At 45.0% G+C, this 15330-nt stretch overlaps 1 protein-coding gene across 2 annotated transcripts; it reads right to left on the bottom strand.

Moving 5' to 3' along the window:
* Positions 1-235: 235 nt before the first annotated feature.
* Positions 236-11858, bottom strand: TK2 (thymidine kinase 2). Of its 2 annotated transcripts, none has more exons than XM_039699705.1 (10): positions 11701-11858; positions 10855-10892; positions 10087-10161; positions 8603-8656; positions 6735-6824; positions 5300-5373; positions 2753-2841; positions 2381-2460; positions 1076-1156; positions 236-688 (listed from the first exon to the last, which is right to left on the bottom strand). In XM_039699705.1, exons 1-10 carry the CDS (start codon positions 11789-11791, stop codon positions 590-592), a joined length of 771 nt encoding a protein of 256 aa, XP_039555639.1. In that variant the 5' UTR covers positions 11792-11858; the 3' UTR covers positions 236-589. The 2 variants fall into 2 exon arrangements, with proteins under 2 accessions (XP_039555639.1, XP_039555640.1); XM_039699706.1 differs by lacking the exon at positions 11701-11858 and adding an exon at positions 11078-11543.
* Between the last annotated feature and the right edge of the window lie 3472 nt (positions 11859-15330).

Below are 15330 nucleotides of genomic sequence, written 5' to 3'. Positions count from 1 at the left end.
CTGGTGATCCTGTGGTGATCCCGTGATGATCCTGTGGTGATCCCATGGTGATCCTGTGGTTGGTGATCCTGTCCCTGCCCTGTGCTCACACCCAGGATAACCTGCTGGGCACCAGGGCCAAGCTGAAAGCTCTGTCATAAACAAACCTCCCTCGTACACACCCTGGCCATTTGGTGTTGTTTCAGCCCAATTCACCCCAAGGGGATCATGAAGAGAAACCTCAGGTACCCTCCCTCAGAGGGATGTTGTAATAAACAGTTTATTTTAAATTACAAAAACGGGGCTGTCTTTGGGGGGGAAAAAACAAAGAAAGTAAAGTTACTTCTAGGAAGCAGCAGTGAAGTGGGAAATGAGGGAAACAAGCCATATTTTATCTGAACAGAACTGACACAGTAAAGCTGATGTTTTGTCTAAAAACACAAAGGGAATTGATTCATATTCTGTTCCTGACTGGTACCTGACAATTTCAGAGATCTAAGTCCACAGAGTTCTACAAAGCATAGTGCAAAAACAATACCATTATCTTTAAATATTAAAAATACCAACTCAGACTTCAGTAGATGATTTCTGATACAACAGTCACAGGCTTCTATAAGCAGTGTTGTCTGTTAGCTGGGTTCAGTATTTGGTCCCGGTTTTCCTCATACTTCTCTATCATTTTCTGCATGTCATGGTCAGCTCCAATAACCTTGGGGAGAAGAGGAACACTGACAATAACTGACACCATAAAACTTGCCTTCTTTGGAGCAGAACAGAACAGGACTACCAGTGCAGCCAAATTGGGATACTCCTAGGGATTTGCCCAAGCTGCTTTCTGCTGGGAATTTGGCATTCCCTGAAAAGCTCCATGGCTGATCCTGCAAGCAATGCCAGTGAGCAGCCTCTCAAATTCCACTGCAGAGATGGCAGACCCCTTTTGTGCTATACACCAACAGCTATCACATTTGTCTTTGTCCTTCTACAAAGGTTATCAGAAAAGCAGATTTATTTACTTTTACCACTAAACAATGCTCCTATTATTTGGAAAGCACAATCCCCCACATGCCTAATTGGTTATAATAAAAATAATACTCACAAGTACTGGGCAGGAAACTTCAAACAGTGCACGTTTAATGAGCCACTCTTCATAGAGCTCATGAATAGCTTCTAAATATTCCTAGAAAAGAAGCACTGGAATAATACAAATGCCCAGGGATGACACACACATTAATTGGGAAGTAGTTTGGGAAGTAGTTAAGAGACACATATAAAAGCTGCAACACGTATCTTTCACTAACAAAAAATGAAAAGCATCAGAAGGTTTTTCAGAAAAATTAATTCCCAGTACAAAGTTTAACTCCAGGAAGACCTTGAAGACACAACTTACAGGAGCACAGGGCTCTCAGCTCCTTTTATGATCAAGCAACCATGATTCTCTCCCACAGGTAAAATGTGGATCAAGATTTTACAGAGAAAAATACAACAAAGTAAGGACAAAAAGGGCAAGGCTGCAAAGAATATGTATGGGAGGCACTTTCTGTGTCAGTACATTTCCCTAGAATTCCCAGTTCACTTTCTTGTAACTCAATTTCCTCTAAAAGCTCTCCTGCCTGTCATGAACTGGCTTTTTTCTTCATGGAGACCACTTCACATTGCTCATTCATAACTGCTCCCCTCCTCTTCAGCAGAGCTGCAAAATAACACAAGGGCTCTTCAAACCCATTACAGGAGGATTTATTCTCCAAATTTCACATGGCCCGAAATTCAGCTCTTTGCACAGATCTTCAACTGATGATTGCTTCTCCTGAGCCACCCACCCAGGGCTGCAGGGGGAAGTGCATCCATGTCTGCTCAGGCTCCTTGAGAAGCCTCGTGGCATGAGGGGCCATGCTGTGAACTGGCACAGCAATCACTGTTCCAGCACCACAGCTTCTTTTAAAGCAGATTCCCAAGCTCACAGTTTTCAAGGAGCTGCTTCCTTTCAGCCACAGCAGAGACACTTTTCATGCACAAACATCCTGGTGGGAGCAGACAGCAAAGTGCCCACGGAAACCTCAGCACCTGCAAGCCCAGGCACCCCTGCTTCACCTGGGTGCTTTTGTGCCAGTTCATGGTACAATTGACTTTTACATCCTAGAGAAGATTACCAGTTGATTAATGCTGCACCTAAAGTCAGCTACAGTGCACTGATTACTACAGCAGAATACCTGGGAGAGTCAGCATGCAAGACAGATCATTTTTTAAAAAATAAATCTAAATTCAATATTCAGGGTTTAGTTTGCAGTGGAAACAGCTGCACCACATTCTGGCAATATACTCAGGATACAATTTTAATATTTAGATTGGAATAATTCCGTTTTCAAAGCTCCTTGTAAGCACATACATCAGAGGAACTCCTTACCAGAGGAATGACTTTTTCCTCTTCCCTGCATCGTGTCTTTAGCCTCTCATAACAAACTTTGGGAGATGTCTGCAAATAAACTGCAGGAACAAAAATGTTAATAGTTATGTTCAAGGATCAGCTTTAAAAGCAAAGAAGAAACTCACTTCACAAACTATAGAAGGGAAGGATCCTGGCTTGGGTACCACCACTGAACCTCCCCTTTGGCACTACCCAACCCATGAACCACCCACAAACCCAAGCTGTCTGATGGTGGTCACTTTTGTATTGAATAATGTGATTATTTATGAGCCAAGAAACAAGAATTATTTTTTTCTCCCAGAAAGGAAACCCACCCACAAACACAGCCCTCCAGACCCATCAAGACGTTACCTATCAGATCAACTGAAACATCAGTGTTGTTCTGGATCCAGTCAAACCATTCACTTAGGACAGCATAATCCACCTCTGGCATTTTTCCACTGAACAAACACAAGAGGCATCACTCACTCAGCAGCATGCAGAGATCAACTCCAAACTCTCATTTTGCTCACCTGACCACACTGCCTCCCCATTGACTTCAACATTTGTGAAAAGAAGCCCATGCAAATTGAAGGCCACATAAACCATTGTTTATAAAACAGAAAGACCAAATATTTTCCTTTTTTTTAAGTACTCAATGGTATTTATTGCTCAGGTTCTCTGTTCAAATCTGTCCCAGGGCATGTCACCAGAAGGGCTGGATTTACTGAGCAGCACCAACAATTCCTTACAGAAGCCACAGTAAAAGGCAGGAAAAATGTCAATGTGTCAATAAATTTACTCCCACTGTAAGAAATATTTGCAGAAAGAGTAGTGAAATATTCAATATGCTTAACTCTGAACTCAGAGCACAGAATGTTGGAGACAAATGTCCCAAAGGTAACTCAGCAACAACAATAAAGTATCAAACAACTCAAGTAAAAGGGAGTTACTGAGGACATGTTAAGAATCACATACTATGTTTTTATTAGTGTATCAATTTTCACTTATTACCATATTCCTGAGTGTCAAATATTATTAATTTTACAGTATCCTCTCTACAAAACTGGTGACAGTAACACATACTCCATACTCTTTCCTAAATGCTTCTGCAATAGAAAAAATGTTATTAAGAAGATGGAGTTGGGAGGCTCCTGTGCTCTCCAGCTGAATGATTAAGACCAGTTAGGCTATTTTAAATAGGATTGAAGAAAAATAGTCCACAGATTTCTAAAACAGTCCCCTTTGATCACTTGCAAAAGTGAGCAAAAGTAATAAAAGATATTTCCCTAAGTATGGAAAAAAGCGAAATCCCTGTTTGTCCACCTCCCCTCCTGATGTGCCATCTGGAAATGGGGTAACACTGCTCACTGCTGCTCTTCTTGATATCACATCAATTCTGGGTAGCAGGGATCTGCATCAGCCAAACTCTGATTGTGCTACTTTCCTCCAGGATAGATGGGGGAAATAGAAAGGCTGAGAGGAAATAAGAAAAAGCTTCACTGTTCTTACCCTAAAAGACAAATACATCCAAGTCAATTCTGCACTGACCGGCCCTACAGACAGCTTTCTTTCCCTGGGTAATCCTGGGAGGACTCTGGCTCAACATCCATAAAGATACAGGGTATACAAAAGGCACAACATGGTGTTTAGATTTCCAAAGTTTGCTGGCATTTGGCTCCTACAAAGTCAGGTTTTTACTGCCTAAGTCCAACGTGAACAGAGTGAGTTTCTATCCTAACCAGTGATGGACTCAGAGGGACAGTGAACTGCAGTGCTCACCTACAGCACACCCTGCACACTCGTGTGTACACACTTGAGACTCACCTAACACAGCCAGACTGACTCCTTTTTTAACGTGTCACAAAACAGTTACTTTCACACATTCCTCAATTATTCCTTCTTTTATTTATAATCCTTTTACACATCCTTTTCTTTTGTCTTGCTGTTGGTACTAGCAGCTGCCTTCTAGCTTGCTGTAACAAAACAAAGCAAATGCTTTTTTTTCAACATTTAAAAAGTGCAAAACATCTTAGATGCCCTTAAAATTGTTGTTATTATTAACTCACAGTGTTGCCACAAACAGATTTAGCCTCATAGCAACTAAGCCTTTAGGAAAAAAAGTACTTTGTCTACAGTGAAAAAAAAGAAGCCAGTGACTAAAAATGAGGATCTTCCAGGCTGCTTGCCATGTGTGGACTGGGATGAACAATGTGTGTCTCTCCCCACTTGCAAAGGCTTTCCCGTGGCAGAGAGGTGCTCGTGCAGCATGGATGACACCTTGTGGCACAAACTGGATTTGTACCTCAAGGCCACGGAAAAACCCACTAAAACCCATCCAAACAAACAAACAAAACCCTGATTCCTGCAATATTTCCGTTACTTTGGGACAGGGGAGTTGTACCTAGGGCAGTCAGGTGTAACTGTTATAATTGTTCTTTCTTTACTCACAGCCTACCAAGGCTTGCAGTCTATTTTGATCCTGTCAATCCTGATCCTGAGCAAGAGCACAGGACTTGAGACCCTGCTTGCCAGAAATGCCAATCCTGGATGCCAGGCTGGATAACACTGCCCAGCCTACAGTCTTAATTCTTTCTATCTTTGTGGTTTTTTACCTGTCCAGCATGTGTTTGATTCAAGCAAGATTTGGGTATTCAGCTGGAGAGCCAGTAACTTCAATAGATGGTGTCTAAATAATACTGAGTGCTAAATACTCAGGAGCACTGCTGAAAAAGGTTTTCCAGAGTCCTACAGGAAGTGGGCATCACAGCCCATACCAAACACACCGCCACTCCAACACAGAACTGGCAGATTTCACAGGCCCCTTAAATGCACATTACCAAAGAAATTATCCTTTGATTAGACAGATATTTAAAATAATGAATCCAAGAAAGTAAAGCAGAAAACCACATGCCATACCTTCGATAGAGGTTTTCCACAAAAATGTGTTTTGCACTGTGAATCGACCGCTCCATCATCCTTATGGGGGAAATCTGCAACACAAAACTTGACTCTCTACATTTTCATGCTTGTTTCTTTTCACACTCATGTGGCACATATGAAATACAATTTTCAGATCTTGTGAGAAACAAACTTACTGGGAGGGTGGGAACTACAAAGCAAACAAGGACTCCTGATCTTTCTCTGATTTGTTATTCAGACACCAGTTCAAAGCCAAGTGCTGAGCTTCAGCTGAGCAGTGGAAGGTAACTCAGGGTACAAAAAAGCAGCAATCCATTTGGGATCTGCAGGACAATGGGAACTATTGCTCCCCAAAGGGCTGCTCCATCCCATGCACTGCTGGGTCACAGCACACAGCTGACATCAGACACATTCAAGAAAGGAAACAGGACTTTTAAAAGGAGTAACTGGAGCTGACAGAGCCCTGGCCTCAGCCAGCCCTGCACGTGTTCCACCAACACTTCATGTTGGAGCAGGGAGATCCTCTCACACTCCTGGGCCTGGCAGAGCAACTTCTCACCCAGGTTTCTGCACATTAATGAAGCAAAAACGGCTCCAGCAAGGCTCAAATGACAATAAAGCTCAGATTGAAACAGAGGGAAATCCTCAGGAATTCTTGACTGAACTTCTTCTCCAACAGAACAGGATTTCTATTGTCTTAGAAAAACACCTCTTCCAAAAACCTAATGATTATATGTGCCACTTTCATATTTGGCACCACCAACAGCTTGCCCTGACACAAACTCAGAAAACAGAACATAAGAACAATCAGTAAAATATAAGCATGGCATCTAAGACCAGGTCTTGTAATTAGGGAATGGAAGACAGCATAGAATGTAACAAAAGGTGCTTGAAGGAGAAAAGAATAAAGAAATCCTGATAAAAAGGTAGGATATGAAATCTAGTATTAGAAAAAAGAAAAAATTACAAGAAAAAAAAGGACGTCAACCACCTGAAAAAGGAATAGAAAATGGTAGTGGAAGTATTTTGCATAAAGAGAAGAAGCAATTGCTAAATTTGTACTAGACAGCATGAAGCAGTGCTATGAATTCTAACATGAGATTACTTGGTGTTTGCCAAAGATTTGAAAAAATGAAATTACAGACGAATCACTGACATGAAATGAGGAAGAAATTTGTACAAGCCTAGCCCTGGAGGGTGTGCCCAAACAGCAGGATCAGTTTGGGGAAGCTGTGAGCAGGCAGGAGGCAGAGGTTTCACCCCCAGAGCACACGCTGAGCATAACAATGTCTGCACCACAGAAATTCCTACCCACTGCAGGAACAAAGAATGAATGCACACACTGCATCCTAACTCTTGAATAGAAGGCTAAAAATATTTAGCACTCATAACCACATCTAATTACTCTTAAAATTAAAAGAAGTTTCCTTACCATGGGCCTGGTGTGCTGCTCCAGCATGGTCAGCTGCACATAGGTCTGCAGAGTTATCCCCCACCTTGATGCATCCTGGTACATCAAGCCCTGGGGTCAGAGATGGAAGCAGGACAGATGGACATTTGTTAGGACACACAGCACAACAGGAAGTTGGGTATTTAGGAAGCTTTTGCCCTATACAACAGCATTGCTCTAAGAAGTGCACTAAAACAGCTGACATCAGGTTTGATCAGAATGAAGGGATCATTTGCTCTCCACAATGAAGATAGAGAATTACAGCCCTGTCCCTACAGATACTGATGGGAGGCTGGCTGAAGTCAGCAGGAATTAGTTATTCTGCACATGGAACAGTCAGAACCAAGTAATGAAAAAAAACCTACCTACTACTCTATTTTTGTGCCCTGACAGACCCTCAGTGCATCCAGAAATCATACAGGGTTCTAAGTATGGCCTGGGCCTCAGGAAAGGTGTCCTTTAACACAGGCTATTCTTCCCAAAGGATCCTCACAGCAGCTCTCATGTAGCTGTTCTACTTTCTGATTGCTGCAATTCCACACTCGGATAGAACTTAAAAACATCAATCTATCCTGCACAGCAGAGAAAGGATTTCACTCAAAATAAAACATCATTCAGTGTCTGTTGGCGAAGGTGACAAGTTTAAGCCAGCAGCAAAGCTTCAACCCACAGGTCTGACCTTCTGCTTTGCTCCCTGCCAAGATCAGACTTTCCCACTGCTCCAAGGCTGCTGTGGTGTCATGCAACACATGCCTCACCCCTTTCCTAACAATCAGAAAGGCATCAGCAACTCCTGGGAGGGACAATTTACTGTTCCAGAGGGCCTGTGCTAACACTGCTGCTATTTAACATATGCCAGGGCAAGTATGGCTTGGGGTGTGTCCACACTGCAGAGCCTCAGCACAGACCCCTGCCTCAGCCTCAGTGGGGATTCTGCAGAGGGGCTGAGCCCCAAGCCCAGGGCTGACAGCAGGGACCACTTCCAGCATCCCAGCAGGGCCAGTGTGCAGCTGGGACCCAGGGACGTCCTGGGGGAGCAGTTGCAAGAAGACTCGGCCACTCAAAAGACAACAGAAGCCCTCAGCTCCTCACTGGGCTGAATTTTCCTTACCTGCAGCAGCCACAGGATCACAGATTCATGCAGGGTTAAAGGGTTGGAATGGCTTTAAAGCTCATCCAGTGTCAGGGCCAGTGTGCAGCTGGGACCCAGGGATATCCTAGGGGAGCAGTTGCAAGAAGACTCAGACACTCAAAAGACAACAGAAGCCCTCAGCTCCCCTTCTCCTGTCCAGGCTGAGCAGCCCCAGCTCTCCCAGCCTGGCTCCACAGGGGAGGTGCTCCAGTCCCCTCAGCACCTCCATGGCCTCCTCTGGATTTGCTCCAACAATTCCATGTTGGAGGCACCAGAACTGTCGGCCTCCTCTGGATTTGCTCCAACAATTCCATGTCCTCCTTGTGTTGGGGGCACCAGAACTGTTCACAGAACTCCAGTCCAACAACATTAATTGGTCAGATCCACCCCTCACCTCACCTCCTTCCCTTCTTTGAAACAGGCACAAGCACATTTAGAAACAACTGCCACACTCAGGGCTTACCTTCCTGGGAATTGCTTTAACTCCCCCCATGGGACACCCAGTCCTTGCCAAAACCACACTTTATATGCAGTGCTTCTATTACATGCATGTCTTAACTGCAGTAGAAGCTCTTTTGCTGTGTGGAGCTTTAGTTTTTGCTGTGTGAGATTTGGATCACACCTTTTGTAGCAGTTTTGCTGGCTGATAAAAAGCCATCACACATGTCTTGCTAAAAGAACAACCACTGTAACTGCAGGAATAATTTCTGCCACTTACCAGGATATTATGACCTCGAACATTCCTCCACTTGGTCAAGGGTTCCTTCAAAACCTGGTTAAAAATAATTACTCCATGTTAAACACATCTTACATTCAAAATACTTAATGTGACCCTACAAGTGTACAACTATTCTTAAGGAATACTTGTGCAGTAAATCAGAGTATTCAGGACTTGTATTGGAAAGCTCATCACACTTAAAAAACTAGCATTGAATTCTGTAACACAAAAGGTAATAATGAAAATAATGAACACTGCTAAAAATAGAGACATGTCAATATCCAGCATCTTCTTAGCATTTTTAAACACTGACAGATTACTTCATAAGCCTGGAGGGAATTTTTTTTAATCAAAATCAGTGCCATGTAAGGGAAAGAACAGCTTTGCAGAGTACTTAGCATTTCAATGACAAGCCCATCCCCTCACAAATTAACTTCTCATAAAGTAACACTTGTTAGCAAAGGAAGAGGATCAGACTGCTACCACGTTAATTTTTATTTTATTTTTGTGTTCTATCAAACAAATTGTATTAAAATCTTTTACAAAATTAATCAGATTTTTCCCTGAACAGGTAAAATCACAAGAGATTTGCCTGGTTCAAACAGGGTCTAAATCTACAATAATACTGTAGAGTCAGGCCTAGGGAACTTAAGTCATCAGCCTGGGAACTTTCAAACAGGGTCTAAATCTACAATAATACTGTAAAGTCAGGCCTAGGAGAATGTCATCAGCCTGGGAACCTAAGTAGCTACTTAAAAATGCTACACTGTAGGCAAATTAAAGTATGTTATCCTTTGGATTAACAGTTAATTACTTCATAAGGACAATTCCTGTTAAATTACCAAAAAACATCTGGCAATCAAGCATTTCTATGAGGACTCCTAAAACTTATTGCCAAATGTGTAGCCAGGTCTGTTGGGGAAAGCATTAATATCTGTTGTACAAGAACAATTGTTCACTGACCTTGATTTTGTTTAAAATGCAACAAGCCTGCCCTTCCCCTAACCTAGTTCTAAGCAACATGAAATCAAACACCAGATCAGTCTAAGAAATCTCCTGAAACAGTTCTAACAGATTTTCCTTTTATTAAAAAAGCCATCTATTCACTGGGATCTCTGTTACATTGCATAAGTATTTTTACATAATAATTCTTTACTTTGCTTTTACCAGACCCATCTAAGATTTCAGTGACATGAAATGGCAAACAGGCAAGTCCAAACATGCCCATGCTCTGTGGGCTGCTGTTATTTTACAAAGGCACAAACACTGGTTCACAGGTTTTTCTGGTATTTTGGCATCCAGTACCTACCACATGTGATCGACATTTCTGTGCTGCAATTTGACTGTAAAGGTTGGGGTGGTGCCCCAGCGAGCCCCTGGCTCAGCCCCTGCTGCTCCCTCCTCTTGCACCCAAGGACATGCTGGATCTAAGACAAGCAGCTGCTCAGCGAGGGAAACAAGGACAAAGAAATTGCATCCAGTACCTCAATGCTGGTAGTCTGTGCAAAATAATCCAGGCATGTTGTTTTTCCACTGGCAATGTTGCCCTCGATACAGATCTGGTGAAAAGCAGAGTCACTTTGTCACACTGTGGCAGAGCAGTGACAGTGTGTCAGAAATGCCCCCTGCCCATTCCAACATGCCAGCCCCCCACGCTGGGCACAGATTATTTCATGGGATCCGTTTGGATGTTGTCACTCTCCCAGACTACCACAGCCAGCCCCAGTCCTGCTTCCAGCTTCCTTCCCCTTCCCAGGACCCTGGGGGTTCCAGAGGGTCACCTGCTGCTCCCCACTCTGCCACCTCAGAAACCTGACTCCCAGCTTTAAATAAGTGCCAGCTGGAGCAGTAACTTCAGCATCCATTATATAGACAGCTTAAACCTTAAGATGGATCATATTTTTATTTCCAGAAACCTAAACAACTAAAATAAACTAAGAGAATTTTTTTCAACTGTCTTAAAATAATTTATAGTCCGGGGGGTTATATAGGCAATGGCAAGGTTACACATGCAACACTGAACCCAAACTGCCACCTGTCCTGTCACAAGCCCTCACAATTTTTTTCATGGATCTCCCACGATTTTACCACAATTTTCAGAACTAGACCAGCATAGCCTCGCAGAGGGTATGACCCAGTGACACAGCTAAGGCCTACAGCTGCAAACACACACACACTCAAATGACAAAGGAATTACAATGAAAGAGGCTGCACTTTTCTCTTTGTTTTCTGAACAAAATGCAAATACTTACAATTCTCTTTCTAGCATCTTTTTTTATCAGATGCTTATCTAGAATGGAAATAAACAACAGTTAATATCAAAGCAGTCTTCATAACTTAGTTATACTGAGTCTCTTAATGTGAGATCCTCCAGGCCAGTTTTAGCTTCCCTATAGCTTATTATTACCAAATTATCAGCCTTCAAGGTTCAGGTAATTATTGGGTCATGTAACACACACTGTGGCATCGACTGACACAGATTTAGCTGAAGCTCTCCACTGTCCCTGACACTGCCAAGAGTCCGATGGTGAGTGCTCACACTTCCATCAGATTTTTGCTCCATCTGCTGCTCCTCAGTGGGTCTGCACAGGGGAAAAATGAATTTTGGAAAGACCAGTTGGAGCAGCACCCACTGGCCTGACAGACCCGGCAGATTACAGAGCAGCTCCAAAACAAGCACCTTACACCTCAAACCAGCAGCAAAAGCCTGTCCAAGCCAAGCTGAGCTGACAGGACCCTTCACCCAGCCAGGCAGGGACGGGCTCGGCGGTTAGCCCCGGTCAGAGCTCCAGTCTGACCCCGCTCCTGCTGCCCCGGAGCCGCTCCCGGCTCCGACCCCGCTCCTGCTGCCCCGGAGCCGCTCCAGCGCATCCCGAGGGCCCGCACGGAGCCGAGGCCGGGCCCAGGAGCGGCCGCCCGGCCCGGCCCGGCCCCGCGGTTCCCCCGCCGGCCTGACCCGCGCGCCACATGGCCCATCCCCGCCGCCGCCCGGACCGCGCCGCACCGGCCCCGGCCCTTCCGCCGCCGAGCCGCCACTTCCTCCGCCCCGGCGCTCTGAGGCGGGGCTGGTTCAGCGCCGGCGATGGCCCCGGCATCACCTGCAGGATCGGCCCCGGCATCTCCCCGGCTCCCGGCGTCGTCGCGGGGTCCCGGTCCCGCCGCGCAGCGCCCGGGCCGCTCGGCCGCCATGGGGCGGCTGCAGGTGGACCGGGCCTTCCCCCGCTCGGCGCGGGGCGCGCTGAAGATCGCCCGCACGGTACGGCCCGGAGCGGCCCGGGCACCGGGGCAGGGCCCGGGCCGGCGCTGACCGCCGTGCCCTCCTGTCCCGCAGCTGGTGGCGCTGGCCGCCTTCCTGTGCTTCGTGGCCTCGGGCGCGCACGAGGCCTACACGGCGCTGGCCGGCATGGAGACGGTGATCACCGTCCTGTTCCTGCTGCTCTACCTGCTGAGGCTCGACACGCGGATGCGGTGCCTCTTCTGGCCGCTGGCTGTGAGTACCCGTGGGCTCCGAGTGCCGGGGTGCTCCGGCTCTGAGTACTGATGGCTGTGAGCACCCGAGTCCCCGGCCGTGAGTATTGATGGGCTCTGGGTACCCATGTCCCCTGGCCGTGGGTACCAGTGATCTGGCTGTGTGTATGGCTGTCCCCTAGCTGTAGGTTCTGCTGTCCCCTGGCTGTGGCTGTCCCCTGGCTGTGGGTATGGCTGTCCCCTGACTCTGGGTGCCACTGTCCCCAATGTCTCCTGGCTGTGGGTACCACTGTCCCCAATGTCCCCTGGCTGTGGCTATGGCTGTCCCCTGACTGTGGGTACCGCTGTCCCCAATGTCCCCTGGCTGTGGCTATGGCTGTCCCCTGGCTGTGGGTACCACTGTCCCCAATGTCCCCTGGCTGTGGATATGGCTGTCCCCTGGCTGTGGTTACCACTGCCCCAAATGTCCCCTAGCTGTGGGTTCTGCTGTCCCCTGACTGTCCCCAATGTCCCCTGGCTGTGGGGCCGCTGGCTGTGAGCAGCAGCAGGCCCATGGCCAGGAGGGATCCCCTGTCCCAGAGGATGTGTCAGAGGCTCGGTGATTGTTTCTGCGCAGGTAAGGCAAGCCCCAGTGCCCTCTGGAGGCTGAGGCAGTTTCTCCTAAGGGAGCGTTCTGTTCCATCAGTTCTTGGGCGGCTGCTGGATCCAATGACAGCCCCTCCCGGCACAGGCACTGTTTGCCTTGCTGTGTAACACCTTCACGTCACAAATTAGTCACACACTTTCACCCAAATACTAACAAGTTCTCCTCTTACCTCCCTTTTGTACATGTATTTGCTGCTTCAGTCTATCAGGTGTAGCCAAATTGCAAACATTTGATGCAAAAACAACAGAAGAAAGGTAAAACAAGGAACTTTTACTATAAACACTCTTTTTTTTGATCAAACCACTGGGTGTCAGTGTCCCCTCACACGGATATTGCTGTAACTCTGTCTTCATGGCAGTCCAGCTGTTTTTAACCATCCCTTCTGTGCTGGGAGCTCTCCACACTCTCCTTCAGGCCTGTATTTCACAATAAATGTTTTGCTTCCACTGGCTGTTTCAGGATATTTTCAACTCGGTGATTGCAGCATTGTTCCTCCTCGTTGTGGCCTTGTTTGCAATAATAATCAAGACCAACAAGGGAATATTGGCTGGAGGAGTAAGTAGGAGCATTGTTAATGAATTTCAGTTCTTAGAGTGCAGCGATTTGAATCTCTTAGTACATTCACATTGTGGTAGGACCGTGCAAACAACTGTCTTGGAAGAACACTCTCTGCAGTAGCAAACAAGTTACATCCAGTGTATCTCACTAAAAGAAAATAATCCTCACATCACTAGTAATCTGAAGATGTTACAAGACTTAGGAATACTGCAGAGAAGTACGGAAACACTGAACATTTCCAGAGTTTTTAAGTAACCTACATTTGCTACCATAGCTTGAAATCCTAGGTAGGAGAATCCCCAGCTCTTTTAGGACTACCCAGTTTGGTTACTATGAGAAAAAATGACAACTGTCTTATTAAAAGAGTTGAAACTTTTTAACAGGCACACTGGTACCTCCATCCTGGCCTTTACATTATTTTTTGTGACACAAACGGAGGAATTATGTCAGTTAAAAAGGGGTTTTGTTCATACTATGATTGTAAGAATTTTGTGTTCTTAAGATGAAATCAGTTTAATAGTTTGAGTAATTGGTATTTTTAATTCAAATGGCAATTAATGTAATTAACCTTAATAAATAAGGAGGGGAAGAAAACCCCTCGGTTTTGAAAGTCTCTACAAGTACAAGAGAAGCTGAAATGTGACAAGCAACCAAAAGAAACCTAAAAGCTGCCACAGAGCTCTTTCAAACTCAGCTTAGGAGATGGTAAGGGGGAAGGCTGGTGGCTTCACTGGCAATGGCATCCCAAGCAAAAAGGAGACTTTCTGATAGAGTGACTGTGCTGGAATAGAATTTATATTCTCAGTTGTGAAGTTCACAGAAATTAAAGGCGGGAGCAGGAGACCAAGCAGGTAGCTGGGAACACAAGTTTGGGTGGAACATGTGATATCTTCAGTGCTGGAAGGGACAGAATCACCCCAGCCTGTTCTCCTGAGGCACAAACTGCCTTGAGCTGTCCTCTCCCCAGAGTTCTCCTGAAAATAACTCCCCTGATCAGATAATGCAGTGCTTGCATAAAAAACCCCAGTGTGCAGTGGGATGGGGCTGAAGGGCAGGAGCTGACTTAACTCAGTGGCTTTTCTGCAAACACATTTTTCCAGTTACCTTCCTGTGGTTGTCTATTTCTTAAATAATTCAGTACATTGTGTTCAATTTGGAATGTTTCCCATTCAGAGCTTCAGAGGAGAAGAGCATTTTCGTGCTGGGCTTGTTTCTAGGAATACTGACTTTCCCTTGACTTTTCTCAGGGCCGGTCCCATTAATTAAGCAGACTTTAATTAAGGGACAGAAGGGCTTTCATTTAGGATAAAAGCATTGTCTGGCATAATGCAGCATTAGCTTAGCTTTCAAGGAGAGCACCACACTACCTCCAAGGCCTGACACAAAAATCAAACAGAGCAGGCTGTAGACAGCTCTCTGAAAGCCTGATGGGATGTAAATGTGGGTGTTATTTAATGTATCAGCTGTCTCAAATCACACATATTTTCAAGGCCAGAAACAAGTATATGTTTACTGATGAGTCACTACAGTAAAAGTTCAAGACTGATTGGGGGAACTAATTTTATGGTCATTTTTATAGGTGTTGGGTCTTATATTGCTTGTTCTCTGCATTGTCGACGTGGTTCTTCTTTGCAAGAAGATTAGCCTTGATAAAGCAAGAGGAAGGAGTGCTCCTGCCAAATAAGGATGACATGTTAGTGAAAGAATAAGTTCTCCATTCTGTTTTTGCACTTTTTTAAAAGAATTTGCATTTTCACATGCTCACTTTTGAATTTCATGTGCACTGATGTTTCTGCAGTATCATTCATAAGGTTTTGTACTTTTACAAATGCAGTTTCAGCGTTGCAGTTTCACCAGTTAAAGCTTCAGAGAAAATTGTTGTGTTTTTCTAAACTTAATTATGTTTTTACCTGTATGAAAATTATTTTCATGGTTGTCTTCTTTCTCTAATAAAAAGAAAATACAAACGGGCGTAAGTGCATTATTTAATCTTATTTACTAAGTGTAAAAAAGTACACTAGAGTAAATGTACCTTTTAAAGTCAAGTAAAAATGTA

Source organism: Passer montanus, unplaced genomic scaffold, assembly GCF_014805655.1.
Source record: "Passer montanus isolate IOZ18808 unplaced genomic scaffold, ASM1480565v1 scaffold138, whole genome shotgun sequence".
NCBI lineage: Eukaryota > Metazoa > Chordata > Aves > Passeriformes > Passeridae > Passer > Passer montanus.
This window is presented reverse-complemented; position numbering and strand designations above follow the sequence as displayed.

What these genes read in the sequence shown, in the direction of transcription:
- TK2 (XM_039699705.1), bottom strand. Translation starts at nt 11,791, where the DNA reads ATGGCGGCCGAGCGGCCCGGGCGCTGCGCGGCGGGACCGGGACCCCGC. An exon ending in AAGATGCTAGAAAGAGAATT is followed by an intron (nt 10,162 to 10,854) that starts GTAAGTATTTGC and finishes GCTTTTCACCAG; the next exon opens with ATCTGTATCGAGGGCAACAT. An exon ending in TGTTTCAGTTGATCTGATAG is followed by an intron (nt 2,461 to 2,752) that starts GTAACGTCTTGA and finishes TTGTTCCTGCAG; the next exon opens with TTTATTTGCAGACATCTCCC.